This window comes from Taudactylus pleione, unplaced genomic scaffold (assembly GCF_031769625.1).
Source record: "Taudactylus pleione unplaced genomic scaffold, aTauple2 ptg001476l, whole genome shotgun sequence".
Classification (NCBI taxonomy): domain Eukaryota; kingdom Metazoa; phylum Chordata; class Amphibia; order Anura; family Myobatrachidae; genus Taudactylus; species Taudactylus pleione.
This window is the reverse complement of record NW_028285874.1, coordinates 43,781-65,683: the sequence shown is the minus strand read 5'-3', so window position 1 is coordinate 65,683 and position 21,903 is coordinate 43,781. Positions and strand designations below refer to the sequence as shown.

At 45.7% G+C, this 21,903-nt stretch overlaps 1 protein-coding gene across 1 annotated transcript in view; it reads left to right on the top strand.

The window, feature by feature from the left end:
- NAGK (N-acetylglucosamine kinase) overlaps nucleotides 1-20,836 on the top strand; it is a 29,198-nt gene extending 8,362 nt beyond the window's left edge. The window contains exons 2-10 of the mRNA XM_088463856.1: nucleotides 5,537-5,621; nucleotides 6,685-6,783; nucleotides 7,909-8,050; nucleotides 8,141-8,251; nucleotides 12,680-12,792; nucleotides 13,140-13,227; nucleotides 16,544-16,641; nucleotides 17,411-17,489; nucleotides 18,022-20,836. Of these exons, the coding sequence (XP_088319982.1) occupies nucleotides 5,537-5,621; nucleotides 6,685-6,783; nucleotides 7,909-8,050; nucleotides 8,141-8,251; nucleotides 12,680-12,792; nucleotides 13,140-13,227; nucleotides 16,544-16,641; nucleotides 17,411-17,489; nucleotides 18,022-18,212 (1,006 nt within the window). The 3' untranslated portion in view covers nucleotides 18,213-20,836. The remainder of the gene's footprint in view (nucleotides 1-5,536; nucleotides 5,622-6,684; nucleotides 6,784-7,908; nucleotides 8,051-8,140; nucleotides 8,252-12,679; nucleotides 12,793-13,139; nucleotides 13,228-16,543; nucleotides 16,642-17,410; nucleotides 17,490-18,021) is intronic.
- Nucleotides 20,837-21,903: the final 1,067 nt, after the last annotated feature.

The window sequence follows — 21,903 nt, the reverse complement described above, 5'->3', positions numbered from 1 at the left end:
TTGACAGAATGGTGGAGGATTACATCGGTGACAGCATCCAAGTAGGCATGTCAGACAGTCCATACCTGTACTGGCAGGAAAAAGAGGCAATTTGGAGGCCCCTGTACAAGCTGGCTCTATTTTACCTGAGTTGCCCCCCCTCCAGTGTGTACTCCGAAAGAGTGTTTAGTGCAGCCGGGAACCTTGTCAGCGAAAGGCGTAGGAGGTTGCTTCCACAGAATGTGGAGAAGATGATGTTCATCAAAATGAATTATCAGCTCTTCCAGGGAGACCAGCCTCCAGAAGGTACAGAGGGACCTGTGGTGGTGGATTCAAGTGGGGACGAGTTAATACTTTGTGAGGATGAGGATGTACACACTGAAGAGGGTGAGGAATCGGTGGATGAGGAGGATGAGGATGACATCTTGCCTCCGTAGAGCCAGTTTGTGCAGGGACACATTAATTGCCAGCTTGTTTTGTGGGGGCCCAAACGAACCAATCATTTCAGCCACAGTTGTGTGGCAGACCCTGGCGCTGAAATGATTGATTTGTTAAAGTGTGCATGTCCTGTTTATACAACATAAGGGTGGGTGGGAGGGCCCAAGGACAATTCCATCTTGCACTTCTTTTTTTTCTTTGCATTATGTACAGTTTGGGGCCTAGTTTTTCTAACTGCCATCCTGTCTGCCACTGCAGTGTCACTCCTAGATGGGTCACGTGTTTGTGCCGCCCACTCGTGTCGCTTAGCATAGTCATCCAGCTACCTCGGTGCAACCTTTTGGACATGAAAACACTATTGTGAGGTGTGAGGTGTTCAGAATAGACTGGAAATGAGTGGAAATTAAGGTTATTGAGGTTAATAATAGCATAGGAGCAGAGAAACCAACAAATTCTGTGATTTTAGCTGTTTTTATGCTTTTTAAAAAAAAAATACAGATCCAAAACACAAAACCCAGAACCCAAAACACGGAAGGGTGGTTTTGGCAAAACCAATCCAGATCCAAAACACGAAGAAAGATCCAGATCCAAAACCAAAACACAAAACACGAAAAGTGGCCGGTGCACACCCCTAATATATATATATATATATATATATATATATATATATATATATATCTATCTCTATGCTGTGTATGTCCCATTATACTCTGTATCTGTGCTGTGTATATCCCATTATACTCTATATATACCTGTGCTGTGTATATCCCATTATACTCTGTATATACCTGTGCTGTGTATGTCCCATTATACTCTGTATCTGTGCTGTGTATATCCCATTATACTCTATATACCTGTGCTGTGTATGTCCCATTATACTCTGTATCTGTGCTGTGTATATCCCATTATACTCTATATATACCTGTGCTGTGTATGTCCCATTATACTCTATATATCTGTGCTGTGTATATCCCATTATACTCTATATATCTGTGCTGTGTATGTCCCATTATACTCTATATATACCTGTGCTGTGTATGTCCCATTATACTCTATATATCTGTGCTGTGTATGTCCCATTATACTCTCTATATACCTGTGCTGTGTATATCCCATTATACTCTATATACCTGTGCTGTGTATATCCCATTATACTCTGTATCTGTGCTGTGTATGTCCCATTATACTCTATATACCTATGCTGTGTATATCCCATTATACTCTATATATCTGTGCTGTGTATATCCCATTATACTCTATATATCTGTGCTGTGTATGTCCCATTATACTCTGTATCAGTGCTGTGTTTGTCCCATTATACTCTATATATCTGTGCTGTGTATACCCCATTATACTCTATATCTGTGCTGTGTATATCCCATTATACTCTATATACCTGTGCTGTGTATGTTCCATTATACTCTATATATATATCTATGCTGTGTATATCCCATTATACTCTATATACCTGTGCTGTGTATGTTCCATTATACTCTATATATATATCTGTGCTGTGTATGTCCCAGTATACTCTATGGGACGTATTCAATTTGGAGCGAAAAGCCGTTTACGGCAGAACCATGTCGTCGATGGCGTTATTTTCGCCGATTCGAACAGCTTGTGCATTGTAACCAGTGGAAAAGTTTCGGCAATAGATACCCGGCGGAAAAAAGTGCAGAATCAGGATTTTGGGGTGAAAAATTTTGGCCACCCCACTTGATGCTATTTGCGTCACAAAAATGCGGAAAAAAAAACAAAGGACACCCCAATAAATCACTTTGAAAAAGTGAGGGTACAAATTCAAAAACTAGCTAAATAGCTTTTGGGGGTGTCTGGTAGTATGGGGGAGGTGTATTTTTGATTCCGGGTGCTTGCTGTTGTTGCGTTTTTGGCGCTATTTAATGCTTGACTTTAGCAACTTGAAAATATGCTTGCACCCACTTTCATGTACCCCAAATTTCATGGGACTTATTTTCCCCCAAAAAAGTTGCAAAATGCTATTCTTCACCACTTGCTGAAAGCCGCTACATAGCACCTATTGAGACCATTTAAAAACCTCAAATGCCTTTTAGCAGGGCTAATCGGTCGTACCCATAGTGGACCCCCATGTCAGAGCATCTTTAGGGGGGGGGGGTGTAACAGACTGATTTCCCCAAAAACGACAGGGCTTTTTGCTGATTTACATTTCGCCAGGTGCCGTTTTAGCACATTTGCAATTGAATGCGGGGACGCGCGCGCAATATTTTTTTGGCGGCAAAACCTCAGATGACGGCGAAAAGTCTGGCCTCTGACTTTTTGCTCCAAATTGAATACGGGCCTATATCTGTGCTGTGCATGTCCCATTATACCCAGGGTTAGGCTGCGGGGGGGGGTTAGGCTGTGTGTGGGGAAAGATTAGGGTTACGCTGCATGGTGAAGGGTTAGGTCAGGTTTGGACTGCAAGGGGGAAGGACGGTTAGGTGTAGGCTGCGGGGAGGAAGGGTTAGGTGTAGGGGTAGGGTACTTAGCGGCATCCCGTACCTAACCCATCTGTATCATCCCTTTATTTCGGGACACATATGAATTACACAGATTCTATAGCTGGCTGACTTCAAGGGGTAAATTTACTAAGATGGGAGTTCTATTTAAGAAATGATGTTGCCCCTAGCAACCAATCAGATTCTACTTCTCATTTATCTAGCACCTTCTAGAAGATACCTGGAATCTGATTGGTTGCTAGGGGCAACATCACTTCTTAATAGAACTCCCATCTTAGTATATTTACCCCCAAGTCTCCATATCACCTTCTATTAATCAGACACAGAACCTGTGTCCCAAATGAAAGGGGTGATATTACAAGCCTATGTATGTACCATTATATTGTTTGTTACTGGAGTAATATAGCTGTGTTGCTGAATATTGTGTATGTACCATTATATTGTTTGTTACTGGAGTAATATAGCTGTGTTGCTGAATATTGTGTATGTACCGTTGTTATACTGAGTGTTACTGGCGTAATATAGCTGTGTTGCTGAATATTGTGTATGTACCGTTATACTGTGTGTCACTGGAGTAATATAGCTGTGTTGCTGAATATTGTATATGTACCGTTGTTATACTGAGTGTTACTGGCGTAATGTAGCTGTGTTGCTGAATATTGTATATGTACCGTTGTTATACTGAGTGTTACTGGAGTAATATAGCTGTGTTGCTGAATATTGTGTATGTACCGTTATACTTTGTGTTACTGGAGTAATATAGCTGTGTTGCTGAATATTGTGTATGTACCGTTATACTGTGTGTCACTGGAGTAATATAGCTGTGTTGCTGAATATTGTGTATGTACCGTTATACTGTGTGTTACTGGAGTAATATAGCTGTGTTGCTGAATATTGTGTATGTACCGTTATACTGTGTGTCACTGGAGTAATATAGCTGTGTTGCTGAATATTGTGTATGTACCGTTCTACTGTGTGTCACTGGAGTAATATAGCTGTGTTGCTGAATATTGTGTATGTACCGTTCTACTGTGTGTCACTGGCGTAATATAGCTGTGTTGCTGAATATTGTGTATGTACCGTTGTTATACTGAGTGTTACTGGCGTAATATAGCTGTGTTGCTGAATATTGTGTATGTACCGTTATACTGTGTGTCACTGGAGTAATATAGCTGTGTTGCTGAATATTGTATATGTACCGTTGTTATACTGAGTGTTACTGGCGTAATGTAGCTGTGTTGCTGAATATTGTATATGTACCGTTGTTATACTGAGTGTTACTGGAGTAATATAGCTGTGTTGCTGAATATTGTGTATGTACCGTTATACTCTGTGTTACTGGAGTAATATAGCTGTGTTGCTGAATATTGTGTATGTACCGTTATACTGTGTGTCACTGGAGTAATATAGCTGTGTTGCTGAATATTGTGTATGTACCGTTATACTGTGTGTTACTGGAGTAATATAGCTGTGTTGCTGAATATTGTGTATGTACCGTTCTACTGTGTGTCACTGGAGTAATATAGCTGTGTTGCTGAATATTGTGTATGTACCGTTGTTATACTGAGTGTTACTGGCGTAATATAGCTGTGTTGCTGAATATTGTGTATGTACCGTTATACTGAGTGTTACTGGAGTAATATAGCTGTGTTGCTGAATATTGCGTATGTACCATTATACTGTGTGTTACTGGCGTAATATAGCTGTGTTGCTGAATATTGCGTATGTACCATTATACTGTGTGTTACTGGCGTAATATAGCTGTGTTGCTGAATATTGTGTATGTACCATTATACTGTGTGTTACTGGCGTAATATAGCTGTGTTGCTGAATATTGTGTATGTACCGTTATACTGTGTGTTACTGGCGTAATATAGCTGTGTTGCTGAATATTGTGTATGTACCGTTATACTGTGTGTTACTGGCGTAATATAGCTGTGTTGCTGAATATTGTGTATGTACCGTTATACTGTGTGTCTCTGTGACATGAGAATCTCAGTAATGGAACCGTCCTGTATAACCCTATCTGCTAATGTCAGTGTGTACATTACCTCCTCATTACAGATATTTATATGAACATACTTGAATACTGTTGTGTTGGATTTATCAACTGTAATGTTTGGCAATGCAGTCATCAGTGCAGCAGTAACAAAGGTATATAGATAAGGGGGATGTCTCCGTATAAGGTGACATGAAGGTGCCGTACACTGAAATTACCCCAGTGCATCCTGAATTTGTTTACTGAGTGAGAGAGACAATAGGCTTCTTATTATAACATGTCGGTTAATGTCAGCACCATGATGATGTCTCACTACTGCCGTAGTGCTGTGCATGATATATACCCAGGAAAAAGAAATGTATTATGTCAATCGCTACCACTGTTAGACAGGCTTCCTCAGAGATATGGCAATGTGAAGTCAGTAACAGATTTATTTTCCATGTTTACCACTAAAGTAAGATTCAGTTTTCCTCATATGCAACATATCCGTGTTAGATATTTTATATAAAAGCAGATTTCTGTGAGGTAATGATCGATTTAGATTTACACTTGTTATCTAATACTCTGTCACCTAATCTTTCATCCATGTTTCCATCCCATCAGTACCATTATAATATAATAATTTATCCTGCACTCTCTCCAGAGGAGGTACGCACTCCAAAGCCATCCTGATCGCAGACGATGGACGGATCCTGTGTGAGACTGAAGGGCCCTGCACCAATCACTGGGTGAGAAACGGGGATTACTTGGTTAGTAGTCTGGAGTAGGATCATATGGTCAGCCATTTTGTGTGAGGAATGTAAATTGGCGATAGCTGCTGTACTGCCTCCTCCAAGCAACATGGACACCTGGTGAGTTCCCAGGGGATGCGGTCAATATCCTGACCACGGGGATTCCGGCGGCCAGAATGCCGGCACCGGAATCCCGACACCTGCCATGGTTAGGTTTAGACAGCGGGGATGGTTAGAATGCCGACTCACAGGTGTCTGTATCCTAACCCTGTCAGGATGTCGGGGTCAGGATTCTGCCCGCAGGGATCCTGTACCCATCCCGTGACTAGAGGTGGCCGGTATTGGGGGTTACTTCATCCATGGAATAGACTATCATGGTCTCTTCTGGTAATGCTTCATTAGAATACCAGGAGAGGAGGCTCTGTACATAGGTACAAGTCTTCCACGTATGACTATACTCTGTGTGACGACAAAGGCTTTGTGGGGCTGGTGGCCCTGTCCATTATGTTCTGGATGCTCATATAGAGACTTTGTGTGGTAGATATTTATAGCCGGAGCACTGCCACACAACCGGGCATCTGCTGCTCATCCTGCGTAGGCCATTCGTTGCTCTGGTGTCGGTTATCACACTGTTATTAGACACTATACAAGCTCCCTATAGAGAGAGAGATTGCACTGCCTGCGCTATCACTAATATATTACCTGTGTTGGTGCCAGCTCCCCACCACCCCTGCACTCGGAGTGGGTTTTGCTCCTGAAAAATCCATTGCACTTAGTGTGGCCACACAGCATGGAGAATTTACACCTCGCCTCATGGTTCCTCCATCTTTGTTTTGCTTTTTCCAACAAATGGTTCATATAGAAATGAGTGCATGTGACTAAATCAGAGCAGATGAGGTGTATAATGAAGCAATGGCTTCCTCTTCCATCAAGAACCACCAAAAGATAAACCTGCAAAAGCTACAGCCACCATATCGGGCAAGGAGCATAAACGATGCTAGTATACACGTGGTTACGCTCAGCAGGTGACCGCCATGTTTTTATTCCCTTTATCTGCCAGCTGGTCGGCACAGACAAGTGCCTGGAAACGATTAATACCATGGTGACAGAAGCTAAGGAGAAAGCTGGGCTGGACCCTCAGGTTCCCATCAGATGTCTGGTAAGAGAAGGGTGAGAATCGGTCACCCATACCCTATAGCAGGGGTGGGGAACCTTTTTTCTGCCGAGGGCCATTTTGATATATATAACATTATTCGTGGGCCTGGTGCAGGCCATGCCCCCTCCGTGTGATGTCACACGGGGTGGGGCAACAATTGCAGGTGCCCCGGGTAGCTGTTAGGGCAGCGGTGTGACCGCCTGAAGCGCCCTAAGGACACTACAGGTGGCACTGCTGCATAGATTCTGGCTGCACGGTGCCATTCTTGGCCAGATGAGGCTAGCAGAAAAAAGCTCAGAGGGCCAGACCAAATGATTCCGAGGTTCCCCATCCCAGCCCAATAGTATCCTTATTAGTGGTGTCAGTGACAGGAAGGGTTCATTGTGCTTGTTTTTCCCGTCAGTATGTTATGTCACATTTTCTATACGCATGCTGTGATTGTGATCGTGATATTTGTCCCAAAACAGGACAGATGCCCAATATTAAATATTACTCAATATTAATGGGAAGTTGTCGTGTTTATCATCATCCCAATATCAGTCTGGCCTCTTAAGTGCGTGACCAGATGTACAGGCCAGAAGGGAGCAGAGAAAGACCCGAATGGTTGGGTTTCATCCAGTTTGGCCACTTACAAGGGCCTATTCGGACACCGATGGTATTGCCGGGTGTTACAGCTATTGGACTGGCGACCGTACCTGGGGTTAGGACGATGGGACCGGCCCTTCAGAGTACCCCCGCACTTTCTGGCCTTATACAGTATTGACTTTAAAATGAATCTACATTTATAAATGCTGAATGCCTCCCTGTCCGTAATCAGTAGTCCTCTGTAGACCTTTTATCTAGAGCCCAGGAAGTGCTCTCACCTACAGTGTTAGAACCTTTTGTACAAGTTTTAACCACTAAGAAAGCATGGCTCGTTTCATATTTGGAAATGGCAGTCAGGAGCTATTGTGATATATCAGTGCCACATAGTGCATTGTAATGATTATCTGCCAGGCATTTGGAGAAGGGATGATGAGACGGGCAAGGCCTGGTGTATTCGGGTTCTGTGCTCCAATGCACCTCGGGGGGTTGTGAGGTCAGTGTCTGTCAGTGCCGGGATGATTCTTCCTCTGCTCCTCATTGCAGGGTATGTCCCTCAGCGGCGGCGATGAGAAAGCCGCCATTGATAAACTCATGGCAGAGATGAGCCAGCGCTTTCCCCAACTCAGCGAAAACTACTTTATCTGTAATGACGCCATTGGAGCGATGGCTACCGCTACAAAGCTGGGTAACTCTCCCCCCTGTGCCCCCCCTCCTACCACTTTCTGTTCTAATGGGTGGTCTTCTCTCACCATTATTGTGCGTTCCTTTCCTACAGGGGGAGTGGTGCTGATCTCAGGGACCGGATCCAACTGCAAACTGGTGAACCCGGATGGCTCTGTGACCGGCTGCGGGGGCTGGGGTCACCTGATGGGAGATGAGGGATCGGGTGAGTACCCCAATCCTCGGGGGGGCAAAAACATTTTCTTTTAGTGCTTTGATTGTATTATCTGTGAACTCTGTTTGTTTTTTCCAATAATTGATTAAAACATTTTATACAGGATGGGATGGGAATTGTGGGGCAGATTACCTAAGTATACTCCCACTCCTCACACTTTCTCCTGCCCTCCTCTTACTACCCCGATACCTCTTCCCAATATATCTGCTCACCACAACAATCACTTCTGACTAATAGCCACGTTTCCACGGCAGCCTTCCTTTCAGCTGTACTCCAGCATCGCCTGATGGCGCTCGTCTCAGGACTCCTTCCACGCAGGGTGGTGAAGCTGGGCTCATCAACTGTTTCTCCACCGTTCTCGCAGTAGGACCTTGGTTACCTGTTGCAGCAGCCTTCTGTGCCGAGCTATAATGTCTGCAGCCATGTTTCACCAGTATAACCAGGGGATCACCTGATTTTTGTTATGTTTTATCAGAATTTGCCGATTGGGTAATTCCACACCCTCTAGCAGATCTGGAGACGCGTTACCTCCCCCCCCCCCCCCCGCTCCAACTGTGCAGTTACTACACTAACCTCTAATAGCCACAAAGAAATGATGATCTCCTCCCTCCACCTGCTCGATCCTTATATACTCTCTGATCTCCCCGGAGCCATCACTAACATCCAGGACTGTCTTTTCCTTGGTATTTAGATCCTTTCACAATCTTCTTGTGACACAACGATCCTTTTGGTCCCTGCATAGAGCGATCATAAATGAAAAAATACCTAACTTATCTCTATATGAAATAACGTGATAATGAGAGATGTGTCTACCATCCTCAAATCCTCACCAAGTAGCTCATTATCCCCAAATTCTTCCTAGCCTGCAGCACTGGGATGTAGTCCAGCATCTCGGCGTGCAGGATATCGACGGGAGAAATTCCGGCGATGAAATCCCGACAACAGAATCCTGACCGCTGGTATCTCAAAGGTAAGTATTGGGCATTACGGGGAGAGGTAGGGTTAGGCACTAGCGAGGGAGGGATAGGTTTAGGGTGCGGGGAGGGGGAAGTTAGGGGTTAGGGTTAGGCACTGGGGAGGGAGGGTTAGAGATAAGGGTGATACCTTCTTTCCTTATGGGTGTCAGGATGCCGCTGTTGGTATTCTGTCCATCGGCATCCCGGCCGCCAGGATCTCATACCCAACACCGACAGAGACATCCTATGGTCAGCTCTGCGAAACTGCAATCAATACATCACTAAGCGCCATGGTTGCTTTGCCTTCTATCTGCATCACCACTTAATCTCCTCCCCTGGGCCCACTAAGGGGCTGATTCAGAGATGGGCGCTAATCCCACCGCAGCGGCGAATTTGATCGCAGCTACTGTGCGAAAATATGCAATTGTTGCAGCTGTCGGGAGATGTATAGAGACGCCCACAGGCGACTTATCAGATCCCAGCGTCTATGTACAAGCAGCACTATTCTCTATCTCCACTAAGCACCTCCTCATTCATCTACTACGCCAGGATGATCTTCTCGCTCCTAGAACTCATCCATCTTATTCCATTCACTGGTTTTGTATAGGAACTGCCTGTACAGTCTCATCCCCCATGTTCTTCACACGTTACAGTCACAACCCAGGCACCTAAATGTGTTTTGGCCCTTTCCATCCCAGAAGGAGGGTGTCGCAGGCCTTCAGACGTTTCCTCCTCATATTCACATCTGTTACTTCCCATAACTCCTATACCCATCATTTTCTTGTTATGTTTGGCTTGGTCTGGATTTGGGGGGGGATAAGTAACTTTTTATACTGAGCTTCCTCCTGAATGAAATAATATCTCTGGTTGTCCTTCTTTCAGGGCAGCCTGATATTAGCAATTAAGCCAAAACTTCATTGCCCACGGCTTCCAACTGCCTCCCCAGCAATTGTAATGTTGTGATGGGGAGCTATTGGTGTAGTGATGGGGAGCTATTGGTGTAATGATGTGATGGGGAGCTATTGGTGTAGTGATGGGGAGCTATTGGTGTAATGATGTGATGGGGAGCTATTGGTGTAGTGATGTGATGGGGAGCTATTGGTGTAGTGATGTGATGGGGAGCTATTGGTGTAGTGATGTGATGGGGAGCTATTGGTGTAGTGATGTGATGGGGAGCTATTGGTGTAGTGATGTGATGGGGAGCTATTGGTGTAGTGATGTGATGGGGAGCTATTGGTGTGATGTGATGGGGAGCTATTGGTGTAGTGATGGGGAGCTGTTGGTGTAGTGACGTGATGGGGAGCTGTTGGTGTAGTGACGTGATGGGGAGCTGTTGGTGTAGTGACGTGATGGGGAGCTGTTGGTGTAGTGACGTGATGGGGAGCTGTTGGTGTAGTGACGTGATGGGGAGCTGTTGGTGTAGTGACGTGATGGGGAGCTGTTGGTGTAGTGACGTGATGGGGAGCTGTTGGTGTAGTGACGTGATGGGGAGCTGTTGGTGTAGTGATGTGATGGGGAGCTGTTGGTGTAGTGATGGGGAGCTGTTGGTGTAGTGACGTGATGGGGAGCTGTTGGTGTAGTGACGTGATGGGGAGCTGTTGGTGTAGTGACGTGATGGGGAGCTGTTGGTGTAGTGACGTGATGGGGAGCTGTTGGTGTAGTGACGTGATGGGGAGCTGTTGGTGTAGTGACGTGATGGGGAGCTGTTGGTGTAGTGACGTGATGGGGAGCTGTTGGTGTAGTGACGTGATGGGGAGCTGTTGGTGTAGTGATGTGATGGGGAGCTGTTGGTGTAGTGATGGGGAGCTGTTGGTGTAGTGACGTGATGGGGAGCTGTTGGTGTAGTGACGTGATGGGGAGCTGTTGGTGTAGTGACGTGATGGGGAGCTGTTGGTGTAGTGACGTGATGGGGAGCTGTTGGTGTAGTGACGTGATGGGGAGCTGTTGGTGTAGTGACGTGATGGGGAGCTGTTGGTGTAGTGACGTGATGGGGAGCTGTTGGTGACGTGATGGGGAGCTGTTGGTGTAGTGACGTGATGGGGAGCTGTTGGTGTAGTGACGTGATGGGGAGCTGTTGGTGTAGTGACGTGATGGGGAGCTGTTGGTGTAGTGATGTGATGGGGAGCTGTTGGTGACGTGATGGGGAGCTGTTGGTGTAGTGACGTGATGGGGAGCTGTTGGTGTAGTGACGTGATGGGGAGCTGTTGGTGTAGTGACGTGATGGGGAGCTGTTGGTGTAGTGACGTGATGGGGAGCTGTTGGTGTAGTGATGGGGAGCTGTTGGTGTAGCGATGTGATGGGGAGCTATTGGTGTAGCGATGTGATGGGGAGCTATTGGTGTAGTGATGGGGAGCTCTTGGTGTAATGATGGGATGGGGAGCTCTTGGTGTAGTGATGGGGAGCTGTTGGTGTAGCGATGTGATGGGGAGCTATTGGTGTAGTGATGTGATGGGGAGCTATTGGTGTAGTGATGGGGAGCTATTGGTGTAGTGATGGGGAGCTCTTGGTGTAATGATGGGATGGGGAGCTCTTGGTGTAGTGATGGGGAGCTGTTGGTGTAGCGATGTGATGGGGAGCTATTGGTGTAATGATGGGATGGGGAGCTGTTGGTGTAGTGATGGGGAGCTGTTGGTGTAGTGATGGGGAGCTGTTGGTGTAGTGACGTGATGGGGAGCTGTTGGTGTAGTGACGTGATGGGGAGCTGTTGGTGTAGTGACGTGATGGGGAGCTGTTGGTGTAGTGACGTGATGGGGAGCTGTTGGTGTAGTGACGTGATGGGGAGCTGTTGGTGTAGTGACGTGATGGGGAGCTGTTGGTGTAGTGACGTGATTGGGAGCTATTGGTGTAGTGATGTGGAGCTATTGGTGTAGTGATGTGATTGGGAGCTATTGGTGTAGTGATGTGATGGTGTAGTGTTTGGCTGATGCTTTTCATTTATTTTGGTATCTGCCAACCACCCATAACTCTGCACAGTAGGTTGTTGCCGTGGTCTAATGAACCTTACAGTGTAATCGTGCATCTATGAAAGCAATATAGAGACTCTGCAGTACTGACCTTGGGCATGCGCAGAGATCTCTCGCCATCAGTGGTATAAGCAAACCATTGGTTTTGCGTTTAACATTGAATTGGGCCACTATATTCCCATCTGAATCGGGCCACTATATTCCCATCTGAATTGGGCCCTGATATACTTATTTGAGGTTCATCATAAAGTTAACCAGCACAGATGTTACCAGGAAATTGTCCTTTGGGCCCCTAGCATGGAACTTTTAGTAAATGTAATTTTATTAGTCTGTGACGATGTACTTCCAGTGTAAGATAGATTGTGCATGACAGTACCTTTTTATAATAGTTATCCCAGCATGTAGTACATACTACAGAAGTCTCTCGCCTATATTTTGTGTCACTATCCATCTATATTAGCATAACGCATGAATTTACTCCTTTGCTTTTGTGTTTGCAGCGTACTGGATAGCACATCGGGCCATGAAGACCGTTTTTGATGCCATTGATAATCTCGTGGAGCCACCTTATGACATTACCTATGTACAGAAGGCCATGTTCAGCTATTTCCAGGTAGCATTGCATCTTTACTATTGTCCAGATCGTCTTTAATGGTGGCCGCACGTACTACATGCATAGAGCGTGTTCCATGAGCTGTGTTGGGCTGTGGCCACTGACCGTTATTTCAGCTGCGGAGTGCCGGTCACATACAGCAAGTCCTCTGCTTTCTCATTTCCTGTCCTGTGTCTCTCTGTATGAGGATCGGCCTGCACCCTGCAAGTCTGTATTGCTGTCCAGTTGTTGGTCCTGTCACTCTACTGATAACCGGTGAAGATTTGTAGGTTGTGCCTGGTAATCTATAGACTGGTTATACTTTATGGCCGTCCTCTGTAATTGACAAGTGATATTGCTCATTACAGGTGTCTAATCGTCTGGGCATTCTCCCGCATCTGTACCGCACCTTCGAGAAGTCCAGGATAGCGGGATTCTGTGTGAAGCTGGCAGAAGGTATCTCTCGGCAGACTACAATACTTGCTTTACTATAACAACCGTCGTACAACGTGGCTTATTCCTGGTTTCCCCCCAGTAAAAGGATATTTGTCTTCTACATCTATTTAAAGCTCACTCAGGCTCACTCAGGCGCACGTGTTGAGGAAGCGGCCATTTTGCGGCTGGAGCCCATATTCATGAGTGCGCCTCAGTGATGTCACTAGTTTTTAGTGAATGGATAAGCTCCTTTCTCCTTGGCTCACGGCACTAGGGGTGTCTCCATTGTGTTACTGGGGCTCTGTGGACACATTTGTACTGATAAAACGAAGTATGTCCCATAATGGCCACTGTAGCAACTATTAGACCTCTTTCTGGAAAAGTGTGTGTGTGTGTGTGTGTACACGTACGGGTTCAGCGTGTTTTGTCGACATTCATAAGATGACATGGTCACATTCATCATGTTGACGTAATTATATTGCCGATGAAACGTTCCTGGTGGTCCACTGGTGATTTACCTGGTTCGGCAGGATCTAGGTGCACCAGCGATGTCTTCTGGGTCTGGAGGTCAGCTGACAGTGACTTCCAGTTGTTCCTGCTGCGATGAGTATTGCTACCCCCTAACATTCCCTCTAGTGCCTAACCCTAATCCTCCCCTCCCGCAGCCTAACCCTAATCCTCCCCTCCCGCAGCCTAACCCTAATCCTCCCCTCCCGCAGCCTAACCCTGTCGGCATTTCAGATGTTGATCTTATGAACATATCGATATTCTGCAGATGCAACAATGTCGGTATCATATCTATCAACCTTGATTGTTGACATAAATGCCTGTAGTATGTACATACACTGATCAGCCATAACAGTAAAACCACTGACAGGTGAAGGGAATAACACTGGTTATCTCATTACAATGGCGCCTGTCCAGCGATATATTAGGCAGCCAGTGCATAGTCCGTTATTGAAGTGAATGTGCTGGAAGCAGGAAGTATGGGCTAACGTATGGATCTGAGCGACTGACAAGGACCAAATTGTGATGGCTAGAGGACTGGGTGCGAGCAGCTCCAAATTGGCAGCTCTTGTGGATTGTTCCCAGGATGTAGTGGCTGGTCCAAGGAAGGACAACCGGTTACAGGCTCATGGGCGCCCGAGGCTGGCTATGATAGAAAAGTTGCAAATCATACAGTACATTGCTGTTTGCTGCATCGACGTAGACCGGTCAGAGTGCCCACTGTGACCACTGTCCACCACCGAAAGCGCCTACAATGGGCATATGAGCGTCAGAACTGGACCATGGAGCAGTGGAAGAAGGTGGCCTGGTCTGCTGAATCCCGTTCATATGTGAAGAGATGGCACCAGGATGCTCTGTGGGCAGGAGGCAACTGGCGGAGGCAGTGTAATGCGCTGGGCAATGTTCTGCTGGGAAATCTTGTGTCCTGGCATTCATGTGGATGTTACTTTGACACATACCACCTAATAAACATTGTTGCAGACCAAGTGCACCCCTTCATGGCAAGGGTCTTCCCTGTTGGCAGTGGCTTCTTCCAGCAGGATAAGGCGCCCCGACCACACTGCAGAGATTGTACAGGAAAGGTCTGAGGAACATGACAAAGAGATCAAGGAGATGACTTGGCCTCCAAATTCCCCAGATCTCAATCTGATGGAGCATCTGTGGGATGTGCTGAAAGATCAGGTCTGAGCCATGGAGGCCGCACCTCACACCTCACACCTTATAGGATTTGATGGTAACGTCTTGGTGCCAGATATCACAGGACGCCTTCAGAGGTCCTGTGGAGACCCTGCCTCACCTTGTCAGAACTGTTTTGGCAGCACGAGGGGGCACTTACACAATATTAGGCAGGTGGTTTTTATGTTATGACTGATCGGCGTATGTATCATTATATCGTCTGAATGACACTATCTCAGACACAAAAAAAAATGGATCTCAGACTGCACACTCTGGACATATATATATATATAGAATTGGAGGTGCTACCTGTGGAGACCATTGATATATACACAAAGAAGAAATACAAGTGCACAACTCCAAATTAACTGATTATATATTAATAAATACATTTTGCAGTAAATACAATAGAGGTTTTTGGCATAATCTTGGCCAAGCTTATGGGCCTGCCCACCATATCCGGGTAACCTCTTGTCGGGCAGATCCCTAACATACTAAGGCTCAAACCCAGAGCGCAGGACACCCCCAAACTTGCCCAGCTAAACCACCCCAAGGCACCGCTCTAATAAAAAAAGTGAAGTGTTAAGAGCAGCCGCTGGCCGCATATAAATCATAAAAATAAAAAATACATATACATAAAAGAAACAGACAGTGAGGTATTAAAATGTGTTAAAGGAAAATGTGTGTGCCATGGGGTGGATTGGCTGGGCTAGTTTGGGGGTGTCCTGCGCTCTGGATTTGAGCCTTAGTATGTTAGGGATCTGCCCGACAAGAGGTTACCCGGATATGGTGGGCAGGCCCATAAGCTTGGCCAAGATTATGCCAAAAACCTCTATTGTATTTACTGCAAAATGTATTTATTTATATATAATCAGTTAATTTGGAGTTGTGCACCTGTATTTCTTCTTTGTGTAACTATCTAGAGAGAGGCTGTATACATAACTAACTAGAGAGAGGCTGTATACATGACCACGTAATGCTCTGTGGGACTGTATACACAGCCATGTGGTGTCTTTCAAGACTGTATAGTCACTTGATACTCTGCAGGGCAGTATACAGAGCCACATGATGTATTACAGGACTGTATAAACAGCCATGTGATGCTCTGCAGGCCGCTATATATAGTCCTCCAATGTTCTGCAGATTGTCAACAGACACAGACTAAAATACACAATCTCTGGTCTACTGTAAGATCGCAGACATCACCCATAATTTGGATTGACCCCCAAAGAGATTTGCCAGGGATGTACTGGGATGAGGGGGCAAGGAGTGATGACAGGGGAGCCCCAAGGTTTTCAGTTTTGGATCCTGATTAAAGTGACCACCTCCTGGCTCTCTGGATCAGACAGTTGTCAAAGCCCCTCCCTCCTCTGAGACTCATTCCATCTGCATTACCACAGAGAGAGGGCGTGACAACATGGGGTCTGTTTGAGGAGAACGTCACTTGACCGTGACAGATATTGGGGGACATCGGGCCCGAGCTGTGTAAGACTCAGTATAACTAGAATCCCATTGTAGGTGGCTGCAGTGCTACAGACCAGACAGCAGCAGGACAGGTTATCCTGTCCCATCAGTGCCACCTGGATGTGTGTATGGTAAAATCTGACGTTACCAATTGTAGCAGTGGCTGTATTCTCCACCATTGTGCTTTCAGGGGCTAACCAGGGGGATGCGCTGTGCCGCTCAGTGTTTCGCAGCGCTGGTGAAGTCCTCGCTCGTCACGTTGTGGCTGTGCTGCCGAAGATGGATGAGGTGAGAGAACGTCTGGTGTAAACTGCAGCAATTCCCCGTCTTCTGATGGTTTGATATGCTTTCAGCCATTAGTCTAAACCATTGGTTCCCAAACTCTGTCCCCAAGGTGTACCCCAACGCCGGGTACACACTGAACGGTATGTCTTCAGATCCAGGCACATCATCTAGTGTATACCCGCTATGTCGCTGACTATGCGCGCTACGGCACGTTCGTCAGAGCCTTTGCCAGGTTGGACCTGCATGCAGATCCGACGGGCAATATCTTCAGCGGGGACCATGTTGCCGAATGCAGCATGGACCCCGCCATCGCTCCATCGCTGCCGGCAGTGTGTATCCCCTTGCCGATGCTGGCACCCCCGCCGCAAGCGACATCGTTTAGTGTGTACCCAGCTTAACCGTTCTGGTTTTAAGGATATCCATGGTTGAGCACAGATGGTTAAATCAAATTGACTGAGGTACTAATTAAGCCACCTGGATATCCTGAAAAACCAGGACTGTTAGGGTGAGTTGAGGTCAGTTTGGGAACCACTGGTGTAAACAATCGTCAAAAGAGGTTCATGGAAATAGAAATGAAAGATGAATCTGCTGCTTCATCTACAATACATGTAAGCTTTGGGATAATTGGGGGATAATTGGGAGGGAACCCCGGTTATGTTAGTGTGTGATTTCTAGCGGCTGATAGCTATACGGATAGTGGGGAGATGCTGGAGGGACTCTGTAGCTTTGTGTCCACCTCCTCCTCCTAATGTGTCCTTACTTCCTCGTGTAGGTCCTCTTCCAGGGGGAGCTGGGTCTTCCGGTGCTGGCTGAGGGGTCCGTGTGGAAGAGCTGGGATCTACTAAAAGATGGTGAGGCCTGGTTTCTCTCCGGGTGATTTCGGAGCCAGCTATGCATGGTTGCTAACATTCTAGTAAAATTATTGACTGTAAAAACAAAGTGTATATTTCCTGCCTGTCCGTAAGATTACACCTCCCTTCTTACACCACTAACTCATAAAACATAGAGACCCCCGTCCCGCATACATACGTCATTGTAAGGTCGGAGACAACTGGACCAGGTTCTCTGTGAGATTATTCTTTTATAGAGTTTTCTCTTATACTGTACATGATTTAATGCATTATAAAATGGGTCATGTGATACTAGTGGGCAGGGCTTGTTGCTGACGGATGATTGGATAAGTATCTACTGCGGTTTTTGGTACAAAGGCTGGTTGAGGGGATTAGCCAAGATAGGATATGAATTAGTTTGGGGGGTGTTGGAGACTGTGTGGGGTGAGACAACGACGAGACCGACCAGCTTGTAGGAAACTACAGAGGCCTGAGGAGGACAAAGCCATACAATATCTAACACCGACCGTTCTTGTGTTTTTTCTGCATCTAGGATTTATCGAGGCCCTGAGCGAGGCTCGGGCCAGCCCGCATGGCCGCAGTCTATCCCGGTTCAGTCTCCTGAAGCTCAAGCAGACGTCCGCCGTGGGTGGAGCCAGTCTCGGTGCCAAGAATATAGGGCACGAGCTGGCTCTCTGCTACCAGGATAACGTCATTGTCTTCTACACCCACTCGTTTACATAGGCGCTGCACAGGAGCTGCGTCTGACCTCATTTTTACAGAACACACAGTGCACTATCATATGCCATGAAATCACAGCTCCACAATTACCGTTCTGATACGTAGTAACACAAGTTCAGGGTACTGTCCTCCGTCACTCCTCGTCCTGGTAACTTCAGTGAGAGCCAAAGCTTGATTATTGCTCTTATCTGTCCATTAGGGTTAGTAGGTAACTGCTTGTTATGTAAGGGACCACCCATAAAGATCTGTAACTCCACAGCAGCCAATCAGATCTCTGAAGCACTCGCATTATCCCGATTACTGTCTTGCACGCCCCTCTTGGGACAGCGGAACCAATGTCAGGCTGTAAGGGGCGTGGTACTAAAGGCCGACAATAAAATGGTTGACACTAATTTGGTCGACGTGGAAAAAGGTCAACATGACAAAAGTTTAAGATGGTACAGAAGGTCGACGCAGAAATTGTCGACAGTGATTTTTTATTTTCTAACCTTAATCTTCACCCTAACCGTCCCGCCTAGTGCCTAACCCTATAAAAAAAAAAAAAAGTGTCAATAATTTCTGTGTCAACCTTTTGTACATGTCGACCTTATCATTGTTGACCTTTTGTATGGAACCTGGCTCCTTTATTACATCGAATGTATGAATGGCCTCTAGCATAGGTTTTTTTTTTTTATACTTTTATATTGTTAACTCTTAAAATTAGTATTCATGTACCTTAGTTACAGGGAAACAATCGTTTACGGACAATGTGTGGACTAGAATTCAGCCATATCTTTGCTATTCTAATAAGCCATGTTCCACATTCTTCTTTGTACTGTATGCTGGGATTCTACTGAGGAAATGATTTTGTAATAAATTCATTTTATTTGGAGACTAATAAAAAGAAAACGTGATGAGCATAAATGCACTTTTGTGGTACATAAGCCACAAACGTGCATAAGATTCCCTGTACAGTGCTACATGATGGGGTGGCGTTATCTAACATGTAATATATGAGTAGAGGAAGCCATCACCTATGGGGTTATTTACAAGCCTACACAATGGTTTATACAGGGCAGACACATGCCCCCACTAACCCTCTACTCGTCAGATGAGCACGAGCTGTGGGTTGTGAAGGCAGCCATGTACGTCTCATGCAGATGAAGGCCTCGCCGCCACGCACAGTATAATATCACGTGGGCCCTCTCTGTAAGGCTGATTACCCGCCGGAGTCCCGTTAAGTGCTGGTGGCCATGAAGGTGAAATGCGTTAGCATTTGATATGTGGGGGGGAGGGGAAATGTGCTGTTACACTTCTGGTGCAAATAATGGGGTTCAGTGGTGGTAACTAAGCAAATGGAACAGCCAGCATTGGATAAACGACGCTTCAGCGTAGACAGTCCCCACCGCAAGAGCAATTACAATACCTAAATTCTTGGTGTTAAAACACCCTAGTAAAAGCATGTAAAGTATTTTGTGACTCGTGGATAATGGGTCTAAAGCACATTTCAATCAAGCTCTTTCCAAATTTTCGCCAATATAACACGATCGCAGCGAGCTATAGTTTAGATTAGTGGCTCCCAAACTGGATGCTATGGGTCCTGCCTGTGGGTTGGTGGTCCAGGACCAAATCAAGTTATTTATGGTCCATGGGATAGGCAGAACCAGAGCTAATGGTGGCCAATGATTACATCCTTGGACAAACCGAAGCACCGCCTTGTCCATCACCACATAACTGGCCCTAAGGGTGACCGGTAACCACAATTCACGTAATCATTTCTGCTGAATTTTCTCAATAAGAAATTTTTGGCCCAGGGACGCTGTAAAATAAAATGCGGATACTCTACAGTGTCGTGATTCAAAAAGAGTTTGGGAACAACTGATGTAGATGATGAAAGCCTCCTTTCCCCTGTGCAGTAATATTGTCCAGGGTCGGAGACCCTTCTCTGCAGTATTAGGATTACCTCCCAACTTCAATCTACATTCTGTGTTACCTTTCACATGTCAGCCCGACCCAGCACCTCTCCATTATGTGCAGCGTCAGAGGAGTGGGAGATGCAGTGTTTGTGCTCTCAGCCAATCAGCGATTTCCCTCATTCATTCTGATGCGAGTGACCAGGAACGCTCAGCAGATAGCGCATACAGTAAGGTGTGCGCAGCGCCTCGGCCAAACCCGACGCTCACAGGCAGGTCTATTTTTTCTTCTATCCTGATGCCATTTTGCTGAGGGTTCTATCGTTCCTAACAACACAATGCTTAGTAAATCCGGGATTTATATAGCTGTCTATAAAATGAATGTAATGTCGTCTAAAGTCAGGTTTTTCATGTGACTTCCCATCGAGTTTTGCCTTTAATAAGTCTCAGATTTTCCAAATCGACGAGATATTCCAGCAAGACTTGAAACTGACAGAATCGGACTACAGGTTGAGTCTCCCATATCCAAATATTCCGAAATACGGAATATTTTTAGCAAGACTGAGAAAGTGAAACCTTTGCTTTCTGATGGGTCATTGTACACAAACTTTGTTTAAAGTACAGATTTTTACAAATATAGTATAAAAAAGCCTTCAGGCCCTGTGTTTAAGGTGTATATGAAACATAAATGAATTTCATGTATGTACACAAACTTTTTTTGATGCACAAAATTATAAAAAATATTGTATAAAATGACCTTCAGGCTATGTGTATAAGGTGTATATATAACATAAAAGCATTCTGTGTGTATATTTGGGTCCCATTCCCGAGATATTTAATTATTTTATGCAAATATTCCAAAATACGGAATATTCCGATATCCAAAATACGCCTGGTCCCAAGCATTTTGGATATGGGAGACTCAACCTGTATTAGTAAAATTTTTGCCCTATGTATCAATTTATCCAGGAAATAATCAGTAAATATTTTGGGAGCCATCAACCACGATATTGGTGACTCTTCTGTATGGGAGAAGAAATGAGCACGGTCCAGGTCACGGTATCCGTGTTACCAATGATACGCCATCTGTTTTAGCCCTGACAATGGAGAGGAGTGCATCTAAGGAACGCTGATACACTGTCCCATCCGTCAGGAGGCGTCACACTCCAGGCAGTCAGATCACTTACTAACATTATCTACATCAATCTACAGCTGTGACCTCATGCACCATATGGTGCGATACGCCTGGCGCTGCGACACGCTTTACCACTGCCTGACTATTTTTTCCCCCCTGAATTTATTGCCTTAGGAGACAAAGTGAAAAGTGATAAGAAAGTGATAAGGTACCAGCCAATCAGCTCCCAACTGTCATCTCACAGGCTGTGTTTCAAAAATGACAGTTGGGAGCTGATTGGCTGGTACCTTATCACTTTTTACTCTGTCTCCTAACACTGCTTAGTAAATAGACTCCTTTAATCTCATCGTAGCTGCATCCAATGTCGCTTGTAGCGTCCTAGGCATCAGGATTAGTATTTTTGTAGCAATAGAATTGATATAAAGTCGCAGAGTAAGCACAACGATGCATGGCGCAGTTTACAGTCCTGTCTTCTGCCCCAGGTAAGTCGCACACACCAGCTGCGTGCTGCGCTACTGTCCCCATTGCATAGTACTTTTTTTTGCATTAGTGATGCGAATTCTACGCATATTTAGTACAGAAGTGTGGTGGAAAGCATGGCGTGTCTTACTCGTAAAGTTGGTGACATGCCAAAGGGGGCTGTTTGGGCACATGACCGTTAGACATT